The 25,565-nt window shown below is 36.0% G+C and overlaps 1 protein-coding gene across 1 annotated transcript in view; it reads left to right on the plus strand.

Annotated features, from left to right (window-relative positions):
• The first annotated feature begins 1,806 nt into the window (after window positions 1–1,806).
• LOC150105722 (ATPase family gene 2 protein homolog A-like) overlaps window positions 1,807–25,565 on the plus strand; it is a 161,985-nt gene continuing 138,226 nt past the window's right edge. The window contains exons 1-2 of the mRNA XM_090395041.1: window positions 1,807–2,017; window positions 8,744–9,082. Coding sequence (XP_090251167.1) covers window positions 1,822–2,017; window positions 8,744–9,082 — 535 coding nt within the window. The 5' untranslated portion in view covers window positions 1,807–1,821. The remainder of the gene's footprint in view (window positions 2,018–8,743; window positions 9,083–25,565) is intronic.

Raw genomic sequence — 25,565 nt, forward strand, 5'->3', positions numbered from 1 at the left:
TAGAGACTTGCAATGGTGACTACGAGGATGTAGCAAGAAGAAAGATCCCTAGCAGACGATCTGATTGCGTTCGTACAGCAGAATTCCTCGCAAATCTGCAGGAACAGGTGTTGAAGAACCCTGGCATTGGAATTCGGGCTTTGTTCGTGGAGTTGCTAACTGTAGTCAAGCCCTGGATAACAAGGGTAGGCAATGGTAGGCCGTATGTATGGCAGCAGGATTCGGCCCCTTGCCACACCTGTGGGAAAAGTCAAAAATAGTTGTCTGAAAATTTCTACGACTTCACCAGTCCAAATGTATGGCCTCCAAACTCCCCAGACCTTAACCCCATGGATTATTTTGTATGGGGCGCAGTTGAAAAAGACACCAATCGCACTTCCAGTAATACAAAAGCCCAGTTAATGGATAAAATTAAAACAGTTTTTGCGGCCCTTCCCAGGGAGACTGTAGCATCAGCTTGTTCGAGGTTCCGAAGCAGAATTGAAGCTGTGATCGATGCTAATGGTGGTTATTTTGAGTAAATCTTGTTGATAGTATTGTAATTAACTCTGCCTGTAATGTTTTTTTGTCAATTCATTAAATTTAATAGATACACAGAAGATTTTCCTTTTCCTTACGAAACTGTCAAATTTATCCCGAACACCCTGTATATATATTGAAGATACCAAGCTATTTTAAACCTGGTTTTACTCCATTTCCCAAGTAAACAAACAGACAAACAAGTCTAGCTGACCCTGCACGTAGTGCAAGACACAAGGCAACTCATGGTAAAAGTACTACCCAGACCGGTTTCGATCTTTATTGATGTCTCATCAGTGGGAGCCAGGCTAGAAATACCAAGATTTTAGTAATACAGAGCTTATAAGTATTTTATTATTATTATTCCTGATACCTCCAAGGAGTCCGAAGACTCATCGCCGGAGGACACCTACAACTGTCTCAACCACTACACCGAACCTCTACTACGAATCATCTCCATCAACGCCATCTACCGCCCACCTCCACAACAACTAGTATTTTTTGTCTGTAAATTGCGTGCGTTCTGAAGGCCGATTTGTCTGTATGTGGGATGAAAAAATCAGAGTTTCCGGGAGAAAAAACCCTGCAACCCCCGTATGAGATCGGCTAACTCACCTTCGATTGAAATCGTCCACATAAAGATTCCTCCCGTCGCGATGAGAATTGAACTTACGCCTGTTCCAATCGAAGGCACAATGTACCGTCGTTCTTCCAATTGCGCTACGGAGGCGCTTACCATTTTACAAGAACAAGTTACCATAAGGTGTTTTAACCTTATTAAATAAAAATCTCAGGAAGAGATATAAATGTAGAAAGTATTTTACTTTGGGTTTAATAAATGTTAAAGATACCAAGCTATTTTAAACCTGGTTTTACTCCATTTCCCAAGTAAGCAAACAGACAAACAAGTCAAGTTTGCGCCTGCAAGTGTTGCAAGTCAACTCGTTCGCTTCATTCTATTGCATACTTACAGCATCACTAACATCTTTTATCTTCGCACCTGGAAAACATACTTTCACTTTCTCATGATGTACATCTCTTATCTTCGAATCCCCATACAATACTATTTCTTTTTTCCGAGTCTCTGGGAATTTTACTAAAAATAATAATAAATGTTCTGTTAATAATAATAAAAATAATCATAATATTCCCCATTTCGCTTATTACTTCTTGTATGTGCCTTCGACAGTAAATGTCATGTTGGGCTTGTGTGGGCTCGATTAATGGTTGTTATTAAATTCCTGACTTTTTCCTTCCACCTTTTTGTTTCCCGGAATGTTAAGATAGCGCGTGTTAATAGACATGCTGTATATTTGCAATAAGAAAATGGCAATTCAGTCTGACTTATATAAATGGATAAAGTGTTTACAGTGTAATATTATATGTGGCTTATTCCATAAAGACAATCATCGGAAATGCTGTTTAATGAGTATCCGTGGAGAATTCCGTCCGTCACATGGATGTATTTCGAAAGGAATTCTATATGCCACTATAAAACGTAAGAAATAATCGGATGTGTATTGAAAGCTGATTGAAAGTTCCTAATGTTATCCACAAGAATGATTCTCTGCTATTAACAAAGCAGTGTAACACATGACATCATATTGCTGACTGTTTTGCGGTTCTCTGAACAGAATAAAGGTATAATAATATAGACTACCATTAATTTGGATTAATGGTAGGATGTTTCGCCTGTAGAAAAGTCAAGGTGTCATCTATACAGTTTGTAGATCGCCTTTATAAGAAAGTGGCCGTTTTTAAATCGAAGTGTTATTATGCCACTTTCATTGACTTGAAAAACTTAAAAAGATCAGATTAGTTAGCGAGAGCCGCAAGCTTCTTGTAGTATGTTTTTTTTTTTTTTTTACATGTGTATGCAGTGCTTCACGGTGAGTCTGAGGACTCCATGGAGTAGCCCATAATAATAAGGCAAGGAGGGTCAAATTTCATTGAATTGTGAGCCATGTTCTGTAATTGTTTTCATCATTGGGTTATTTTAGTATTTTTTGGATCACTCCCACACGTGAGAGGTTAAATGATTTGGTTTAATGTTTGTAATTGTTGATACTCTTGCGAAGTCATCATTGTTTTAGCACTTCATTTTGATGAAGTGAAAGTATGTCTTTTGTTGTATTGTTTGTTTGATATTATGCAAATCTTATTTGTAGTTTTCCACTGGAAAACTCTTATGCATTCTTTTGCCCTGCAATATTATTGGAAGCTAAGGATTATACATCTTATGAACTCTACTTGGAGACCAAATATGAACATATCTTTGAGATGTTCACTGGGCATCCACCACACCCACACCTGTCCCTCTGCTTGGTAGAGGGTGTAGCATGATTCTTTTCTCCAAAGCACAGCTTTTGAAGCTTCCATGTCCCATTGTGCATGCTCTTTTTCACCACGGAAGACGACATTGCATCTTGGTTCAGGTAATGTGGAGCTTGTATATTGCAGTCCTACTATGGAAGCTCATGTTGTGAGCCTTGGTTTTGAATGTGTTTGTGTAGATTCTTGTTCTAGTTGATGCCTTGCACTCCATGTTCAACGTGTTGGCTGACGAATAGGCAGTTTTTACATATTATCCTTCATAGCATCCTATGAAGTGGATGCCTCGCCATTCACTTTCGGTGAATGGTGAGTCATCCACTGCAGGTAGCACTTGCAGTTGACTCCCTGTTTTTCCATTTCAGTATGGTATCACTGATTGTTGACTTGGGAGGCCCAATTTGTCAACTGTTTACTGAATAGATAGACCTGCAACATGGTGTCCTATTGTAATGCCTCTTTCAAACTCCATCAGTTCCCTTCTTGTAGCCATTTCACCCAGACACAATTGCATTGACTTGGGAGCATCATGTTCCTCCAATCTGTACTGGCTGCAAACATGACACTCATTATATGGCACAATGCACCTTGCCCATGGAGGTATTTGTTGACTTCTTTCCAAATAATGCGTCTTTGTGCGTATATATGTTTTACATGAATCCCTCCCAGAAAAGACTGTTAGACTCTTTAATCGTGGGTAGATTATATAATCTGGAAACTTTGCTGTTGCGATCAAACATAGTACTTTTTTTCCAAGCGGTGTCAGGATTTCAATAAGCAGGGTGGCTATCATACACTGGGTGATGAAATTCATCTACTATCTAGTTGTTATATCCATCACTTGGTTTTCTTGACTACTTAGTTATAAGAGACAAATTACTGTTGGCTTGCCCTTTCTTTTTTATTTTAACATCTGAATGCTGAAATATCATATTTCAGCATTCAGGAGACAAAATTCAATGATCTAGTAATGGTCAAATACACTTTGTGTGATTTTGTGTGCTACTGTACTGCACTCGGTTCTTGTGGACAATTACACAGCACTGGTTACATCTGTGCTTTATCGCAATCAGTGAACAAAGATACCTGATTTGACTTTTCCATCTGTTTGTTTACAGATTGTGTAGATATTAGTATCACATACTACTTCTCATCCCAAGTAATTTTTCATTGGTTTTCCATACAAAAATGAAACATAAATCATATAATTAAATTACTGTGGCTGATTTTTACATTGAAATGAAATTATCGACTATGAAAAACATGTATATCTCATTATACCCACTTAAGCATCAAAGTACAACCATGCATATAGTAGCTTGGGGAATCAAATGTAGGAAACCTCCATTTGATCCCCTGTGCTAAGTAAGTCTTCATCCAGTACAAGGAGCTGGCACAGACAAAATTTAACCACATAGCTGATACCATTTGGAATTTTTTCATCTCTCACACTATTATGTAAGGCAGTGTTTCTCAAACTTTTCCTACAATGGAACACTTCACAAATCGTGAAATCTGAAATTTTAAAGGAACACCTTGCTTAGAGTCAAGTATCATCGGTCTCATATTCAGTGTACAGCTAAGTCACACTATCGCTGCAGAAGGCTGTATCGCATCACAAAAATGCGACAGCGCACATTAAAGGCATGCTGGGCCGCAGCACATTGCATTGATCTTGCTTATGACCTCACGTTTCCTAGAATAGATACCTCCGTACTTCACTTGCACTCAGAGGTATTGACAGCTGTGGGCGGCTGAGTCAAGGCCAGCACGCGCTGGCCTTAATAGCACAATCCACACTCAGTGAGGAGTGCTTGATTTTCAAACATATTTGAACTTGTCAGGCATTTAAAACCATTCCAGGCTCATATTAATTTTGATAATTTTTCTCGGAATACTTATTCACTTTCTGCGAAACATAGTTTGGGAAACGTTGATGTAAGGTAATGTAAATTGGCACTAATCCCAAGAACCAGGGAAAGCATATAGAAAGCTGACTTCATGAGGATGTAATGAATAATACTGGTAAAGCAGCTTGATTACTTAAAAATAAGTTTATATATACAGTAATCAACCATTTATTTGACCCTCGTTATCAGAATGGCAAGTTCTCATAATTGAAGTACTGTTGCATGGTACTCTACCAGAAATCGGTTGATAAGCAAGTGTTGGTTGATTGGAGGTCAGATAAACAGTTGATTATTGTGTGTGTGTATGTGTGTGTGTCTATATCTACCCTATATATATAAAATGATAAGCCTTTTTATGTCACGTCTGTATATCACGTTTTTTGAAACTCAGCAGCTACTCTGATTATCGAGTCATCAGAATTCAAGGAGAACCGGCCTACCAGTCCGGAACTCGGGGAGTTGTGCACCAGGGGGTGTTTTGAAGACTCAACGCTCAGGGGCTACCCTAGGCACCAGGGGGGGATGAAACCCCCTTTCGAGTCCACCCCCTCCCGAAGTTCCAGCTGTTCAGGGTAGAGTTCTACCCTGAGTGTCTAGTCTTCAAAATTTGAGTCATCAGAATTCAAGGAGAACCAGCCTACTAGTCTGGGGCATTGGGGGGGGGTGCCGTAGCCCCCCTAGTATGTGTGTATATATATGTGCTGGGGGGTGGCATAGTCCCATAGTGTGAGTGTGTGTGTGTGTGTATATATATATATATATATATATATATATATATATATATATATATATATGTACAGCGTCCATCAAAAAAATGTTTGCACACCTTAACAGATATCATCTATGAACTTTTTTCGAAGTTGGATCAAATTATAATAGCAATGTGCAGTAATGATGTTCTCTCAATCTCAAAAGATGTCGTTACTCACATGAATACTAGCATCAATATGTGACCAGTAGGACAGTCAAACAAAATGGCCATGGCACAATTGTCATTTGAGGAATGCAAGACCATTTTAAAGTGGTATTTCAAATTTGAGAATGTTGTTGAAGTTCATCGAAAACGGAGGCATGAGTTTGCAACACAACCTCCAACATGCCTGACAATTGCATGCATTTTTTTGTGTTTACTGGGCTCAAGAAAATCCAGACGTTCATGTGGACAAGGTAGTCAATTTACTGGGGCAATGTTTAGTGTGGATTGCCATCCAGGTATTTAATAGGACCATTTTTCTTTGAAGGTACTGTTACTGGTTAAATGATGATTCTGCTGGATTATACAAAGGCATTTGACAGAATACCACATGGAATTCTGTTAACGAAATTAGAACAAATGTGGATTAGATTATGGCTACTGGACAGATATCAAAAAGTGGTATACAGAGGAGGAGAAATGTACCTAGACATACTGTGCACATCCATTTTTACCTGTCATTCATGCACTTTATGGGAATGATCAATTTCACTTCCAACATGATGGTGCACCACCACGCTACCAGTGAGATGTGAGAGCTTACCTCAATGAGAGTTTGCAGAGACAATGGATAGGACGAAGAGGTGCAGTTGAGTCCCCCCCCCCCACGTTCTCCTGATTTAACATCCTTGGACTTCTGCCTATCTTTAAAAACTAAAGGATGTAGTGTATCGTAGAAAATCAGCTACACTGGTGGCCCTTCCAAAAGAAATTAAAACAGCATGCTCAACAATCCGACTGGACATTTTGGCCAACGTTGCCCAAGCAGTTCGCCGTAATAATAAGTGTCTGGACGCTAATGGTAACCACTTTGAGCACCTCGTGTAATTGTAGAAGTCAAAGGTAACTTGTACTCATCCCTTGATGTCTGTACAAATTTAGTATTACAATTTTTATACGGGTTTTTCTTTTGCTGAAGTGTGTATACATTTTTTTTAATAGACTCTGTATATATAAAGGGGACCAGTATTGTTTAATTTAGTGTAAGTGATGAGAGTAGAGGAGCAAATAAAATTTATACTGACAGTGTCTGTCTATATGACCATTATCAATGATATTATTTTTGACCAAGTGTGTGTGTATATATATATATATATATATATATATATATATTGCTGCACATTTTTAGAAGATATACAGAGGAATTATCTCTGCCCTTGGCTTGATTGTCTAATGAGAGTCTTATATTACAGAGGATCCCTGAGTGTGAGGGAGGCAAAGTAGAGTCAAAATAGTGCCACACAGAAGCAATGCAAAGACAGAAGTTTTTAGTTAAAGACCAGTTATATTTGCATAGGTCTGAAAGGAGGCTGTGCATATTCCTCTTGAGGTAACTAAGATAGAATTCACAATTTCCAATGTACAACTAGGACTAAATCTTGGAAGTCAAAAATAGTGATGGAACTAATATTCTGATTTACTATAATGTTGGAGTATTCTAAACATATATGAAATCTACTTTCTCTGCAGTAATAATCACATGTTCTTCTTACACCTTTGCATTGGTATATTTCTTAGTACCCCTTAGCCTGCAGGCATTAAACCATCAGAGGGAAGAAACCATTTAGTAATGAACCAGCAGAGGTTGAGATCCAATGTCCACACACCTTAACAGCAGAAAAGTCAATCCTATGTGATGCTAGGTACCACTAGATTTCAGATGAATTATAAAGATTCCCAGCATCTTTAGAAATGGTTGTAGTTAGACAAGATGTTTTCACTGGTGGAGAAAAGCAGATTATTTCCTTTGAACCCAACACAATCTTGTATTCTGAATAATATTTAATCTAACCAACATCCTTCCATCCACTCCATAAAGGCATTAATTTTTTAGAGAAAATTTTCATGTAAGTACATGATGTTTAGCCTTTTAACTGTTTTTATAAATTTAGTAATTGCATCATAATTATAAAATCGTTTATGATTAGTATAAGTAATTAAATTCTATGTACATTCAGTTCATTAGAATAAAAATTCATTTTTAAGATTTGTTAAATGTATTAAAATACTGCACATCTTATTTGAATCTTTTTCTAAGAAACTGCATTGATCTTTGTGACAACTTTCTAGATATCACCCTTTCCCAATACAGAGAAACTTAGTAACTGCAATGCCATTTGAGGGTGATCCTAAATGATCTTTCAAATTATAGATGGAGGGATTATCATATTCATTATATATTTATACATTTTTCATAAGTATATTGCAGTAGCAAAGTTGAGTTATTATTATTATAGGTATCTCCATGGAGTCAGTAGACTCATCGCAGGAGACCCAAATTATCAAAACAATATCTGTCATACCTCTTCTTGATTTCATTTATAGGCGAAGAACTCACAACTGAGTCAAGCAATGCATTCCACTCATTCACCACCCTCCAAGCAAAAAATCTAGTTCTCACACCCTTGTGAGAACTAGATTTTAAGTTCTAAAATTAAAAGTATTAACCATACTTTTCCTTAATTTCTAGGAATGACCTCTTGTTCTTCCATCACTATCACGCAGCTGAAATATTTCCCCTGCATCAATCGTATAAAAACCTTTTAGTAATTTAAATGTTTCTATCATATCCCCTCTTCTCCGCCTATCAACCAACCTCTACAATCTATCAATGTAGAGAGCATTTTTACATCACTCACCAACTTAGTCACTCTCCTCTGAACCCTCTCCACAACCTCCTCATCTCCAAGGAATCCAGGTGACCAGACTTAGCACAGTAATCCAAATATGGAAGTATTGATGCCTTATAAAGGGAATAATAACCTCTTTATTTCTGGATGTCAGTGTGTTCTTCAATAACCAAGTAATCTTATGTGCAATCTTGGACTTTAGCAACGTGCCCTCTGAACTTCATCTCCCTATCCACCAAACCCCCAAGTCCCTAGCCTCGTCAATCTCTTGGAGTACCGTTCCATCAATAACATTACACATTTGATAATCTTATAGTTCTTATAATTTTTTACGAGTTTTTTAAGAGTTCTTATAATTATTTTTTTTTTAATTTGTTTAGGTCCAGATAAGAAATACAACTGTAAATCAACTCTAAATAATGTAATTTATTTAAGTCCATCCACTTGCAGACATTTGCAAATTAGATATTCTTATAATGTTCTTGTAACAACGGCAAGTGAAGAACAGATATTATGCACAGTGTTACCTGATAAAAAATTACTCCCTTGTGTTGCTGTGATATGTGGTAATACCAACAAGTGCCATCCAGGTGACATTATTAAAGTTGAAAGAAGTGTACCACCAGTGAAAAGTGCTGCAGAAATTACCTTGTTTTGCCTTTCAGACGAAAACTTTATTCTTGAAGAACCTTATCTTCAGTATTTGCAAATGTTGCTGTGTAAGTATGTTTTCCAATACATTCCATCTTCAGATTTTATTTTTATTTGTTATATAAAGTACAGTGATCTACTATTGATCTAGCCTTATAAATAACTAAGACTTCAATTTACTCATTCTTGAATGGCTCTTTGTAACTGTGTGCTGAATTAATCATCTAGCCAATTATTAGCTTTTCAGCACATCACCAAATAACTCGGAGATCATATATGTGTGTATTTATGTATGTATATGTGTGCGTGCAAACATACATACAGTAAAATCCCTTTTTTACACTTCTCACGTTCTCACGGGACTGATGGAAAAAAGTGTAAATAGCAGGAAATGTAAAAAAAAATATTTAAAAAAAAGGCTAAAAGATGACTTGCTGCTAGTATGTGAGTCTACATACTTGATTAAAAATTTAATAACTGAAAATAAATGAATTTAGAATTACTTACATTTATCTATTTAAAAAAATCTTTAATTGTTGATTGTTTTTTTTTTTTTTTGACATAGCGCCAAATTGCTTTGGATTGAGTTCAATGCTTGACCTGTTTTCTACTATCGTGTTCAAAGTGGACACGGAGAGTCCAAGAACTTTTGCTAAATGCACACGTGTTCCGACATGCCAATCTGCACATCGCAGAATTGCCATCTTTTCTTCTACCGAAATACATTTTCTTTTTTTTTTTCTCCATGTTACTAACATGGATAATTCACCACCGCAACTTGAAAGCAACTTTCAGACACTGAATTAGTGGGGGTGCTTAAGGGTCGAAGCTGTATAACTGAGAGGAGACCTCCACATAGCCTTTAAAGGAATGCGGAGAACCGACCAGGGCTTCTGACCTAATGTCCAATCCTCACCTTCTTGTGGTGCACCCTGTTGGGTATCTACTTTGATACTGAACGAACGAGGATGGGCTGGCAATTTCGGATTTAGCCGACCAAATTGTATTCTTATTGGTTAAACCAAAATAAAAAATGATGGTACAACATGACAAAATTTCATACCGGCTGGGGCGTCACCCGGTTAAACAAGGCCCCCGTTGTTTTCGCCAGGGAACCAGGGCGAACAGCGAAAAGTCAGCTACTGGAACAAATCTGAAAACAAACCCCAACTCAACATCACCAGAGTTAAAGATCGGTACTATCAACGTAAGAAGCCTGAATGGCAAAGAAATGGAGCTAGCTGAGGAATTAGATAAGTACCAGATCGACATAATAGGAGTGACCGACACAAAAAACACAAAAACTGGTGAGAGCTTTCTGAGCAATAAATACAAAATGTTATATTCAGGCAATGACAATCAAGGAAAAGAAGGAGTAGCCATAGTATTCAACACAAAATACGAGGCTAATCTTCTTGAATGGCAGTCAGTCTCAAGTAGAGTAATGTGGGCAAATATGAGAATGGGGAACTGGACAATGAGACTTATTTGTGCCTATGGTCCCACAGAAGGTTCCACTAAGGTAGAAGTGGAGGAATTTTTTGAGGACAATGAAAAAGGAAAAGTTGGTCCTTGTTGGGGATCTAAATAGCAGAGTAGGAAATGATTGTGAGACATACAAAAATATTTTGGGAAAATTTGGAGAAAAGAGCAAAGCTAATAATAATGGCAAATATCTGTTGGATTTCTGCTCAGGACATGGACTGGTTATTACTAACACCATGTTCCAACATAAAAATGTGCACAAATTCACATGGAGAGAAGAGGCTAGGAATAAGAAAAGTCTCATTGACTATGTTATTGTTGATAGTGATGTTTTCTCCTTGGTGCAGGACACCAGAGTGTACAGAGGATTTGAAATTGGAAGTGATCACTATTTAGTCTTGAGCAGGATAAAATTGAATTTCATATTGAAAAGAATAACATGTAAGAAAGTTTTAAAGCGAATAAAAGTTGAGCAGCTCTCAGATGTGAACTGTAGACTAAAATACAGAAATATTATTGAAAAGAAAATGAAAGAGTTTGAGAACAGGAATCAAACCTTGGAGATTCAGTGGCAAACTCTGAAGGAAACATTGATTGATTCTGCCAGAGAGGCATGTGGTGAGGTTGTGTGCAAGGATAAAAAAATCAGAACTCCCTGGTGGACACAGGAAGTTAAAGAGGCAGTGAAGGAAAAGAAGAAAGCATATCAAAAGTTCCTGGCAAATAAGTCAGCTTTTACTCTTACAGAATACAGAGACAAATGTAAGAAAGCTAAACAGTGTGTAAAACTAGCTAAACAAAAGTCATGGGAGGACTTTGGCAAGAATATAGAAAATAAATATCAAGAAGGTGGCAAAATATTCTGGAGGTTGTTGAAGAAGCTTAGGAATGGAGGAAAGAGTGCTGTAAAAGGAATTAGAGATGATAAAGGTGAAATGAAAACAGGAGAAAAAGATATCCTTGAAGTAGTATGGAGTAATTACTTTGAAAAACTGCTAAATGAAACAAGCAGTGATGACGGCACAGTGATAAAAAACACTGACCAGGCATGCAGTCAAGAATACATATCCATACTTGAAGTCGAAAAAGCCATCAAAGGCTTGAAATGTGGAAAGGCAGCAGGAGTAGATGATATTCGACCAGAAATGCTGAAGTATGGTGGTATAAGAGTCTTACAGTGGCTGCACTGCATAGTTCAGAAAGCCTGGACAGAGGGACGAATTTCCGATGATTGGAGTAGAGCTCTCATAGTACCCATATATAAAAAGGGAAATAAAACTGAATGTGAGAATTACAGAGGTATTTCCCTACTGAGCGTTCCTGGCAAGATCTATGCAAGTATACTTGAGAAACGGTTGAGAAGAATTGTGGAAGAAAAGCTTGGTGAAGAACAAGCTGGATTCAGGCCAAATAGAGGCTGTCAGGATCAGATCTTCACTTTACGACAAATAGTCGAGAAAGCATGGGAATATAACAAAGATCTGTATTTAAGTTTTGTCGATTTGGAAAAGGCATATGACAAGGTGCCAATAGAGAAGCTATTCAATACGCTGCAGTTATATGGTGTCAATGGGGCATTATATCAAGCAATACTTAGTTTTTATTTGAGTTGTGAGTCAGCAGTTAGAATTGAAGGAAGTACAGGAAGATGGTTTAATGTTAAATCTGGTGTGAGACTAGGATGTACATTATCCCCTCTGTTATTCATTATCTATATGGATCACATTATGAAGGAATGTGGTATCAAACCTGATATCAAAATTGGAGATGTTAATGTCAGCTCTTTGCTTTATGCGGATGATGTTATACTTCTAAATAAATCCGCTACAAGTCTGCAAGATTCTGTGACTAAATTGAATAGCTGTTGTAATAGATATGGTATGAAGGTCAGCAATAAAAAGACAAAGACAATGAAAATAGGCAGAATCATTGAAAATGTCAACTGTGTTGTGAATGGTGAACCTGTGGAACAAGTAAAACATTTCAGCTACTTAGGCACAATTTTTACTGAAGATGGTAAACTAAATATAGAAATAGACAACAGAATCAGCAAAGCTGGTATGGTGGGAAGTCAATTGAATAAATTCATATGGAATAAGAAAGAAATTAGTCGGGAAAACTAAATTAGCTGTATACAAGACAGTGTTCAAACCAGTTTTAACTTATGGATCTGAGAGGTGGGTCAGAAGTAAAACACTTGACCAAAGACTAGAGACCGCAGATATGAGAGTCCTGAGAAAGATTAGAGGCGTGAACAGATGGCATCAATGGCAGTATCATATTAAAAATGAGGATATTAGGAAAGAACTTGACATTGTCAGCATCCAGGAATGCATTAGCAGAGCTAATCTCAGATGGAATGGTCACTTAAATAGAATGGGAGAGGAAAGATTAGCAAAACAAGTGTTATCTGCCAGGTTGGCAGGAAAACGACCCAGAGGAAGACCAAGATATAGGTGGATTGTTACGGTACAAAGTGCCTTATACGATAGAAATATAAGATCTGATAATGTTGGAGTCTTGACAAGTAACAGACTGATTTGGAGGAAAATTGTAGATAGGAAGTTAGTAATGATGTAATTTTTTCATGTAGTATTGTCATATCCTGTACACCCCTTGAGGGTACATGGCAGGAATTTGATGATGATGAATTACGTAACAGAAATTCTGCAACATTAATTCGTACTGTGATCGAAAAAGCACAGTATCACTCATCACTACATTACTGCTTCAAGCGTGCAAGTCACCATGATGGTGGAAACGAAACTTACAGCCGAAAGCAACACCATCTGGGAACAGCAATGCACATATTTCTGCAGAAATCGATTCGAAAATCAGTATTGCCACCTGAGAAAAAAATGCAAATCATGGGAAATAACGTCCACATCAAGTTGTTAATGGAGGGAAAACAATATATCGTAAGAATAGGCCTTGCAACGGGACCAACGGAAAATGATGTATATGGCAGGAAAACGTAAAAACGGGGTTTTACTGTATATATATATATATATATATATGTAGATAGAAAGTATTTTACCTTGGGTATAATAAATGTTAAGAATACCAAGTAATTTTTAAACCTGGTTTTACTCCATTTCCCAAGTAAGCAAATAGACAAAAAGTCAAGTTTGTGCCTGCAATTGATGCAAGTCTAACTGATCCTACAGGTAGTGCAAGACCAGGGCAACTCGTGGTAAAGGTGGGGCAAGCTCCGATCACTAATCTTAATATTTACCCTTAATGCCAAAACACATCTCCAAGAAGGGGATGTATGATGTTTTGTATTAAAGGCAAGGGGCCACTATCCAGAGCGGTTTCGACCTTTATTGAGGCCTCATCAGTGGGAGCTAGGCTAGAAAATACCAAGATTTAGTAATACAGAGCTCATAAGTATTTTACCAGAACAAGTTGCCATAAGGTGTTTTAACCTTATTAAATAAAAATCTCTGGAGGAGATATAAATGTAGATAGAAAACAAACAGACAAAAAGTCAAGTTTGCGCCTGCAACTGATGCAAGTCTAACTGATCCTACAGGTAGTGCAAGACCAGGGCAACTCGTGGTAAAGGTGGGGCAAGCTCCGATCACTAATCTTAATATTTACCCTTAATGCCAAAACACATCTCCAAGAAGGGGATGTATGATGTTTTGTATTAAAGGCAAGGGGCCACTACCCAGACCGGTTTCGACCTTTATTGAGGCCTGTATTACTAAATCTCGGTATTTTCTAGCCTAGCTCCCACTGATGAGGCCTCAATAAAGGTCGAAACCGGTCTGGGTAGTGGCCCCTTGCCTTTAATACAAAACATCATACATCCCCTTCTTGGAGATGTGTTTTGGCATTAAGGTTAAATATTAAGATTAGTGATCGGAGCTTGCCCCACCTTTACCACGAGTTTGCCCTGGTCTTGCACTACCTGTAGGATCAGTTAGACTTGCATCAATTGCAGGCGCAAACTTGACTTTTTGTCTGTTTGCTTACTTGGGAAATGGAGTAAAACCAGGTTTAAAAATTACTTGGTATTCTTAACATTTATTATACCCAAAGTAAAATACTTATTATCTACATTTATATCTCCTCCAGAGATTTTTATTTAATAAGGTTAAAACACCTTATGGCAACTTGTTCTGGTAAAATACTTATGAGCTCTGTATTACTAAATCTTGGTATTTTCTAGCCTAGCTCCCACTGATGAGGCCTCAGTAAAGGTCGAAACCGGTCTGGGTAGTGGCCCTTTGCCTTTAATACAAAACATCATACATCCCCTTCTTGGAGATGTGTTTTGGCATTAAGGGTAAATATTAAGATTAGTGATCGGAGCTTGCCCCACCTTTACCACGAGTTGCCCTGGTCTTGCACTACCTGTAGGATCAGTTAGACTTGCATCAATTGCAGGCGCAAACTTGACTTTTTGTCTGTTTGCTTACTTGGGAAATGGAGTAAAACCAGGTTTAAAAATTACTTGGTATTCTTAACATATATATATATATGTATATATATATATATGTGTGCATGCAAACATACATATATACACACACACACACAATGTTTTTTTTTTCATAAAAAAAAGGTTCCAGTATTCATTCTTTGTTAGTAGGAAAAATTGAAGATTTAAAGGATGTGAATGGAAAACCTGAAAAAAAAAAACCCTATATTGTTACTTAATGTGTGATAATGTTTCATAAACATTGTAGCTGTCTACTTTCACCAAAATAACTTCATTGTTTGCTCATTCCTTACAAATATTTTATGCTCATCTGCTTTTTGACTCCAAGAGTTCCTTTTCAATTTTTTATATAATGCACATCCAAGCAGGACTGTCGTAACCTACTAAGAAACTATGGCAATGTCTAAGAGCAGGTTTGGGAAGGGCAGCAAAATTGTATCTCAACCATTAAAAAGCACTTTTTTTTTTTTTTTTTTTTTTTTAAACATCAGTTTCTTGAATTTTGGAGCAATGTATATCCTAACAATGGTCCTGCATCCAAATCTCTTATTTTAATAATTTTGCCAATTATACTTCACAGTGATATCGTTTTTATTTATTTATTTTTTATCAGTCCAGCAACTTGGCTAGCCATTAATGTTAGTCATTCCCTGTTATTGGATGCTGATACCATCATGAACAGAAACAGTTACTTTTAAATTACTTCCAAAAATATCTACCTATTACTTAAATAAACAGAACATCTGCAAAAGTCAGATAAAAATAAATGCTGTACTTGACCTTTGGGCAGGACACAAGAATTTATCACATGCTTTCTATTTGTATATATGGCACATATTGGTAGTTAATACTAGAATGAAAATGACCCATGTACTGAAACTCATCCCCTCCCCCAACACTATGCTGTACAGATGCAAGCAAAAACAAAGTTTTATTGTAGCACTAAAAACAACACACACACACAGTCCATGTATGCTCTATTTAGTGAAAAATAGAGTAAGTAGAACATTTACTGTAACTAGAAACAAAAAGAATGAACATCATACCTGCATAGTCACAAACCAAACAAAGTAAAAGTTTTATTGTAGTATTAAAATACAGTCCTGTTTGAGGTGCAACTCACACAAGACAGGTTGGCATGAATGTGTTAATATATCAACATGAAAATAATTCAAAATTCTAAAAATAGTTATAGCAAATATCTTAACAATAGGCTTAGAAAAAATGAAAACTTCATTAAATAACCATGCTTATTTGCATACCAGGTAAACATTTAAAAAATCACTGATCATTAAATCATCGATTTAATGCAGTAAAATGTAAAGTTTTGAAGTTTGGGATCCATCGATGGGAGGATGCATACTCAATTGGAGGAGCTATACTGGAGGAAGTGGGGGAGAGAAGAGATCTGGGAGTGATGATTGATAGAAAACTGAAATTCAGGGAGCATATTGCAAAGGTGGTGAAGGTAACCCAGAGGATTGCTGCAATACTGAGAAGGACGCTGACCTGCAGAGATAAGAGTTATCATTCTGTTGTATAAATTAACTGTGGAAAGGGTACAGAGGCAGATTACAAAGATGGTTTCAGGACTGGTTTCAGTACAGTGTCAGTTACGAGGATCGACTGAGTGAATGTGGACTGCAGAGTTTGGTGGATTGAAGAAGGAGGAGAGGTGATATGATCAAGACTTTTAAACTGTCAAGAGGCAGTTACAGGGTAGACATTGGGGTGTTCTTTCACTTGGTGGAACAGTGTGAAGGAGCGATGACAAGGGGCCATCCCTGGAAGTTACTAAAGGAAGCTGTGAGCAATGGGGTAAGGAGTGGTTTCTTTGCATGGAGGGTGGTTGAACTGTGGAATGCATTGCCTGAGAGAGTGGTTAGAGTAAGAACGGTCAATGAATTCAAGAAGTGGTATGATAAACTTTGTGTTTCCTAAAAATGACTTCTCACGATGAGTCTTTTTACTCCATGGCGGCCTCTTTACAAATTTCTTAATATACCGCATTTACACATCATACTTCACTGTGTAATACAGATACTGTTTCATACCATTCCTATCTTCCCCCCCCAAAAAAAGTGTGTGTGTGTGTGTGTGTGCATGTATATATATATTTATTTAATTATTTTTGTCTACCATAACCCAGTTGATAACAGTGGCATCCTTAGTTGGAGAGATCCAAAGAATCTTTGTGAACACCTTCAATTTAACATTGCTTTATTCTTGTGAAACATCGCCTGGCATGAAAATTACATGAAACTGACATAGTAGACTATGCAGATAAGATTAACTGTCCCTGTCAGAAAATTAATAGGTTTATGTATGATAACTTCTTATCCGGGACCTTGACACATTATGGTGAAAGTGATATTCAGGCAGTTATCATTTTACAAGCTATTGGTTTTACAAGTTCTTTTTTTTAGGCATCAACAAAATTTAAAATATGAACATAATTGCAACAAATAAATGCTAAACATTCATAAATGTGGCATTTCAAACCACATGCTTAGTTATACAATGTAGTACAATTCTGTGTGTGAGGTATCATACTAAATTAAACAGAAGTGGTCATTAATATTGCTAACCAGTTGCAGCTTGAGGTTTCTACAATCAAATGTCACTGATCTGATTCAAGCACACAGTGGAGAGTTCGCAAATGGACACCTCCTTGAAAAGACAGAATGTAAAGAAGATAAGGAAGAAGATTAACAGCTGAAATTCCAGTTCATTCCTTCACTCTCAAGGGGTCACAAAATTCAAATTGTTACAGAATTTGAAAAATGCTTATGCATGCTATCATGAAATTAATAAAGAAATGAGAAGACTGTCATGGAAACAAACAGCTTATAATTTGCTTGATTTTAAAGGTTATATTTCTTTTTCATCATCAATTTCCTAACTTGATGTCCACCCTCAAGTGGTATTCAGGTTATTATGACAGCACTGCATCTAGTTATCTATTTCTATTGTGAATAATAATTATCAGTCCTGATATGTATGTAAAGAGATTGCATTTTATTTTTATTCATCTCTATAAAGATTGTTTTTATACTCCGAGCATTTAGTATTCAAGGGTTCAATTCCACTTGGTGCAGTGACTTCTGTTTCTTTTAGAATCTGGAAAATCACCAACTCAAGACCAAATACCAAAAATATACACATTTAATAAAACTAAAACAATATATACACTTCAAATAAAATTACATAACTAACTACAAAATTAGCTGGATCCAAGGCCTTCTAAAATAAACCTACATTTTAGAGATTTCTTATCCAAAAATATTAAAATCACCCATTTTCTCACTCATTCTATTACTGGATTGTTTAACATATACTTAATCACGTCTACCATGATAAACACAATAACAAAATGTTCATAGTCAATTTCTTTGTTAGGGCCTTTTCCAAAAATATAAAATTTTCTTCTTCTTTTCCATAGGATCCTTTTTTTTCTCCCTTATATATAGCACACAATATTATTCCTCCTGAAGTATAAATATTTCTTACATCATGCAGTTCAGTTTGATGCACAATTTATTAATTTTTGTACCGGAGAAAGATGTTTCTTCTACTACTTCATAAAGAACAGATCTAAGTAGAGCTCTTCATGTTAAAAGTTTCAAATTCTGCCAATTTCTTTTTCCATAGTAATCTGGTGTCCTTAAGAACAGAAGGAGAAATTTTCTATTCGTCATTTCCTTGAACATTCAAATTAGAACATCAACTCCAATATCTTCTTTTTTTTTACTAAATACTTGTTCACACTCTCAACTCCTCCAGTTTAAAGACTTCCAGTTCTACAATTCCTTTTCAGAATCTTCTATTAATATTCTTCTGACTGTCATGTAAAACTAAAAATTTCTTAACAACAAAATTTCTCTGGTCTGCATTCTTAAACTTCCATTAGCTCTCTCTTGTTTTCCCTCCTTACCCTGATACCAACCACTCTCTGTCAGCTGTCAGTCATCATCAAACTCCTTGGTGAGCATGTAAATGGGAAGCAGAAGTTAAGTATAATGGCTGACACACCATTGTCTCTGTTAGCGTAACGAGAATGTCTTTTCAAATAACAACACTTAATAATTTTAAATTACAATAAAAAGAACTCAAATTATTACAAATTATCAGAATCTAGTAAGTACATCGATTTCAAATGGTTTACATTTCATTTCGACAATAATAATTTGAATAATGGGCACATCGCAAATGCCGATGTACATGTTACGATGCTAATAATATATTAACATAAACAATTTGTAAAAATAGTCATAATTTTAAATTATGACTATTTTTACATGTACCCTTAAAGAGGTGTTCAGGCTACTGTGACAACACTACATGATTAACTTTACATCGTTATTAATTTCCTATCAACAGTTTTCCTCCAAATTAGTCTATTAGTTATCAGCATTTCAATATTGCCATATCTAATATTTCACTCTTCTAAGGCACTTATGACTGAATCAATCTACCTAGATCTTGGTCTTCCTTTTGGCCATCTTGGCATCAAACACCTGTTTTGCTAATTTTTCCTCATAAATTCTATTTAAGTAGCCATATCACCTTAGATTAGTTCTGCTTACACATTCTTGAATGCTAATAGAGGCAGTTTCCTTTCTAATATCTTTATTTTTAATATGATTCTGCCATTGATGTCATCAATTCACTCTTAATTTTTCTCAGAACCCTTATATCTGTGATGTCTAATCTTTTTATTGCAGATTTTCATGCCAAATTTGTTATTCAGTTTAGTTAGGGAATCCTTGAGACTTGTACTAGATGTGTTTAGAAGGACAATCATCTGCATGAAGCAAAGAGCTTAGTTTGACATCTCCAATTCTAATATCAGTCCTAATGCTACTTTCTTTCATAATGTGATCCATATTAATGATGAATAAGAGTGGTGATAATGTGCATCCTTGTCTTGCTCCTGATTTTACATCAAACCATCTTCCTTTTATTTCCTATAATTCTGACTGCTGACTGACAACTTAAATATGGATTATATTGCTCTATAGAATGCTTCATTTCCCCCCTAATTGTAGTGTTTTGAAAAGCTTTTCTCTGGGCACTTTGTCATATGTCGTTTCCAGATTTACAAAACTTACATCTTAAAGTGAAAATCTGATTTTCTATTTAGCCTGAATCCAGTTTGTTCTTCACTGAGCTTCTCCTTCATAATTTTTCTTATGTTTTTCAAGTACCTTATATTTTCGCATATAATGCGAACTAGAAATTTTGTTTGAAAACTAGTTCTAAAATGCCATGTCTACATATAATGCAATCTGTTAATCTTGTTCCATAACATTATAAATAATACAATACGAATTAACGAAAGAAATATTTATTTTAAAACAAAATGTCAAAATTCTTTAAATTTTTCTTCATCTTTTGAGTTATCAAACATTTCATTTATAAATTCATCTGTAGGCATTTCATCATCAGTGTAGCAGTTGTCGTCATCGTCACATGCTCTTCATTTTGTTGTGCATCATCCTCGCTTTTGTATATGACGTCATCTTCGGATCCATCCATTGAATTACTTATTCCACATTTAAGAAATGAGCGTTGAATCATTTCAGATGGTCGAATCCCATGCTTCTTTAACCCAGCTAGGGTGATCTCAGGCTTCTGAAAATTCCTACCCTTTGTCATCTTCACCAAACCAGATAACATCCATTCTCTCCATTTTTCACATAAGTGATCTTTAAACGGCTTATTCAAGCTGACATCAAGCGGCTGCAAAACAGAAGTTAGACCACCCGGTATGACTGCTAGGTCTGTATGTAGCTCACGTGCTTTCTCTTTGCTTGTCTTCATTAAATGTGCCTGGAACATATCCTAGACTAGCATTCTTTTTGACGTAACAAGCTACCTGGACATACATTCCATATTTGATCCAGCCACAATTGTACACCTTCTTCATCCATCCAACCTTTCTGATTGGCACAAACAATGACACCTGTTGGAAATTTCATATGCTTTGGAATTTTCTTCCTTTTAAATATCACTGTCGGCTTTAATTTGGTTCCATACAACGGTAAAATGCATTTTTTCATGTCCCATTGTTTTTATGAGGACACCCTTTTCACCATGGCAGGAATTTGATGATGATGATGATGACCCTTTTCACCAACTGAGTTTACTGTTCGATTCCCAGGCATATCAAAGTACATGGGCATCTCATCCATATTGCCAATTTGGGAAAGTTCATATCCATGACACTTCCATAATTTTATGATAAATTTATGGAAGGACTCCACTTTTTCTTCAAGCTGCTTTGGTAACTTCTGCGCAGTTTTTGTTCAGTATTGTAATGTTAATGCTTTGCGTTCCATAAATCTGTTGCACCACCCAGGCAAAGCAAGAAAAGATGAAATACCTGGTGTGTCCTTCAATTTACCATTCTTGAGTTGTAGAGCTCGAAAACGAATTGCATTTCTTGTTACTATAATGCCATCTTGTCGTTGCGTCAAAATCCATTCATTTAGCTCTTCTTAGAGTTCTGGAAAGGATGCTACATCTCCACGATGGGCACGTTTTGGGGATTTTTTCAAGACTGTCTTTTTGCTTACGCCAAAGTCTAATATTACTCTCTGCTACACCAAATTCTCTCATAGCAACACTGTTATTATGTTCTTCTGCAAACTGCATGACACACAATTTTAATCCTGCTTCAAAAGATGAATGTTTACGTTTCTGTTGGCTCATTTTCAGGCTAGGTTTGTTTAACGAATAATATTTAAAATGAACTGGTTAAACCAATATACCTAACTGTGCTGATATCCCACCAAGGGGGGCCAAATATTAGCACTACTCACATTACTGGCTTTATGCACAGATACGATGTGCACTCGGATGCCGAATGCAAGTGGGTCAAGTAGATTTGGTTGCATAGGCATTAGGCAGTATATATTGTGTGTGCAAGTCTAATAAGATGTTATATTTTTTAAGATCCGCATGTAATGCGAACCCCTAACTTTAAGTAGTATTTTTTACCATAAATTTTTTGCATTATATGCAATAATATACGGTATATTTGTATAAATCTTACCAGCAACATTCAATCGGGAAGTACCACAAATTCCCCCATTCAGTCTTATTCTCTTTTTTATAGATGGGTATTATGAGAGCTTTACTCTAATCATTTGGAATTCAACCATCTGGCCAGGCCTTCTGAATTATGCAGTAAAACTGCATAATTCACTGTAAAACTTTTATACCTCTATATTTGAACATTTCTGGTCAGATTTCATCTCTCCAGCTGCTTTTCCACATTTCAGGCTTTTGATGGCTTTTCTACTTGAGTTATTATTCTGTTAATGCATTTAGCCCTCTTTACTAATACTTTACCGTATCTAGCACACTGTTTGGATGTAGACTTTCTGTAAGGTCTCAGTATGTTTCAGTATGGAAATACCGTGAGTAGACATATTACTTAAAATTATAATAATTGAATTAACTCATGTAAAATATTACTTATTAATAGAATTTTCGCCTGAGTATCACAGGCATCTTCAGTACATGTAAAAAGGCTAATTAAACAATAACTGACAATTCCAAAGGGCGTCGCCTAAGTAGCTCATGTAAGATAACTAAAAAGATCATTAAGTTTCCTAACGTATTTTAAAAAAAACATATATATATATATATGTATATATATATGTGTGTGTGTTACCGCTAAAGTGCGAAAACCGTTAATGTGCACATTACCTAGCTAATCTGCAGATTAACTGATTTGCTCCGTTAACGTGCGGAATCAAGAGTTTTCCGCATTTTACCTAGGTAATGTGCACATTAACGGCTTCCGTATCGTTAAAGTTCAAAAGTTTGTTTCTCTCATTTCCTTTCCCTACTCCTTCCCCCCTCTCCCTCCACTTTTAGTTTGGTTTTTTAATAAGTAAACATAATTTTATCATATGTTTTTTTTCTTAATTGTAATAATATTTTAAACCGTTTGATTCCTTGTATTATATTAATTGATTGATGATTGATTCTATCAACTAATTTGTTGATTGTTTGATTGTATTAACTTGATTCTTTAGATATCAAAAAATAAATAAATAACATTATCTTAATTTAAACATACAGAAACGTTGCTGTTGTTCCAGCAAAGATCTTATTTTCACTTTAACGAGTGCCTAGTAGGTAATTTGCAGATTACCTAGGTAATTTGAGAAATGAAACAATTTTCCGCACATTAACGGATCACCGTAGTTAATCTGCACAATACCTAGATAATCTGCAGAATAACTGATTTCCGCACTTTAGCGGTAACATATATATATATATGTTTTTTTTTAAATTAAAAAACTACATTCCCATGAGAGTTTTATATCAGGGTTCTGACAATGCTTGTTTCATTTACCAATCTTTCAAAGTAATTACTCCAGACATCTAGGATATCCTTATCTTCAGATTTCATGTCACATTTATCATATTTGATTCCCTTTACAGTAATCTTTGCTTCATTTTTAAGCTTTTCAATAGCCTCCAGAACATTTTGCCACCTTCCTGATATTTATTTTCTATATTCTTACCCAAGTTTTCTCTTGACTTCTGTTTACATTTCTGCTACTTTTACATATAGCATAGCTCTCTTACATTTCTCTCTCTATTTTTTTTTTTAGGGAATCAGCCAATTTATTTGCTAGGAACTTATAGTAAAACTGACTATTTCAAGGACTATTTCTTTAATTTTTTGTGTCCACCATGGATTTCTTATTTTTCTATCCTTGCAGACAACTTCACCACATAGCTCCTTAGCTGAATCAATCATTGTCTTCTTCAAGGTTTGGTTCTTGTTTGCAAACCGTTTCATTTTTTAATTCAATAATGTTTGTATAGTAGAGTCTACAGGTCGCCTGTAAAAGCTGTTGAACTTTGTCTTTTAAAACTTTCTTACATACTGCTCTTTTCAATTTGATATTAATTTTTTCTTCTGCTTAGCAGAAATTGGTCACTTTCAATTTCATGTCAGTACACTCTTGTATACTGAACCATTATGAAGGTATGACTGTCAACAATGACATAGTCAATGAGGCTTTTCTTATTTCTCGTATCTTCTCTCTATGTGAACTTGTACACTAGTCTGTGGCCTGAGCAGATATCCAGCAAAAACTTACCATTATTATTAGCTTTGATCTTTTCTCCAAATTGTTTCTATATGCCTGGTGGGCTTCATTTCCTACTCTGTTATTTAGATCTCCAACAAGTACCATTTTTCTTTGTCAGCTGCCTGTTCTTCCTTACTTAAACCTTCTGTGAGAAGATAGGCAAATAAGTTTGTTGTCCATTTCCCCATTTTGAAATTTGCCCACATAACTACTTGAAACTGCCTTCCAATCAAGAAGTTTATCTTTGTGTTTGATGTTGAATGCCATTGCTACTCCTTCCTTTCCTTGATGATTATTTCCTGAACATAACATTCTTCTCTTCTGCTCATGACAGGTTGAGTTCCTCAAAGACGAATTTTTGCCATTTCTTTCTTTCTGCTGTCTTTTTATGAAGTTCTATTATGGAGTTTAAGTGGGTGCTTTCTTTAATGTTGTCAATCCATTTCTTTCTTGGTCTTGATCTGCTGGGCTGTCCTTCAATTCTACCATTTAATAATATGTTTGGTAGTCTTTCCTGGGTTCATTCTTGAAACATGTCCAAACCAGCTTAGTTGGCTCTTTTTTTAGTGCTGTAATTATTGTTTCTTTAAAGTTAAGTTCTTCTCTGACTTTTTCATTTGTTTTTCTTTCTGTCCAGTTTTGCCCTATTGATTTTTCTTAGGCATTTCATTTCAAAAGCATTGAGTTTATTGGTTTCTTTTTTTCTTAAGATCCAGTATTCTGAGTCATAGAATACTGTGGGGATTATCATTGTTTTATATATCTTTAATTTGAGTTCTTTGCTTAATCTTTTATTGTTCCATATTTTTTGTAGTCTGCCCATTGTTATCCATCCATTATTGATTCTGTGTTTGGTTTCGAAATAGTCTAGATCTTCAGTGATCATTGATCCTAGGTAATTGAACTGCTTTACTTGTTCTATATTATTGTTTCCTATTTTCATTTGGATTACTTCCCTTTTTTTCTTCCTATTACCATTAGTGTTGTTTTACTAGAATTGATTTTCATATATTTGTTACTTGTTTGATGCACTTGGTCAGGATATTTTCTAATTTTTCTTGGATGTCTGTAGTGATAACGATGTCATCAGCATACTTTAAATGTGTTATATTTCTTCCATTTACAGTTATGCCCTCACACATCTGTAGTCCTTTGTCTACTACTTCTAAAAGAAGTAGTAGACAAAGGACTACAGACAAAGGAATTCGAAAAAATACGTAGTCGGCACGTGAAAAAATACGAAAACCTGACAAAGACTTCTACTTCCATACCTCAGCCGCCACTCAACACTGTAGTCAACCTCTCGTCGGCAGCTTTAAAGCCTGAAGCACTCACAGCACTTTCACGTGGTCACAATTTCGCCCTAGCTCCTAAAAGGATACCTGCTGAAGAAATCATGATCCAAATAGAGCGTGGAATTCGCAACCTGCCTAACCATATCGCCAACAATGTAAGACTGGATGTAGTCGGTGTTCTCACTAAAGCCAAACCTCCAAAATC

The sequence above is a fragment of the Typopeltis vanoorti genome, chromosome 6, assembly GCF_054136105.1.
Source record: "Typopeltis vanoorti isolate ZY-2024b chromosome 6, IOZ_Tvanoo_1.0, whole genome shotgun sequence".
NCBI lineage: Eukaryota > Metazoa > Arthropoda > Arachnida > Uropygi > Thelyphonidae > Typopeltis > Typopeltis vanoorti.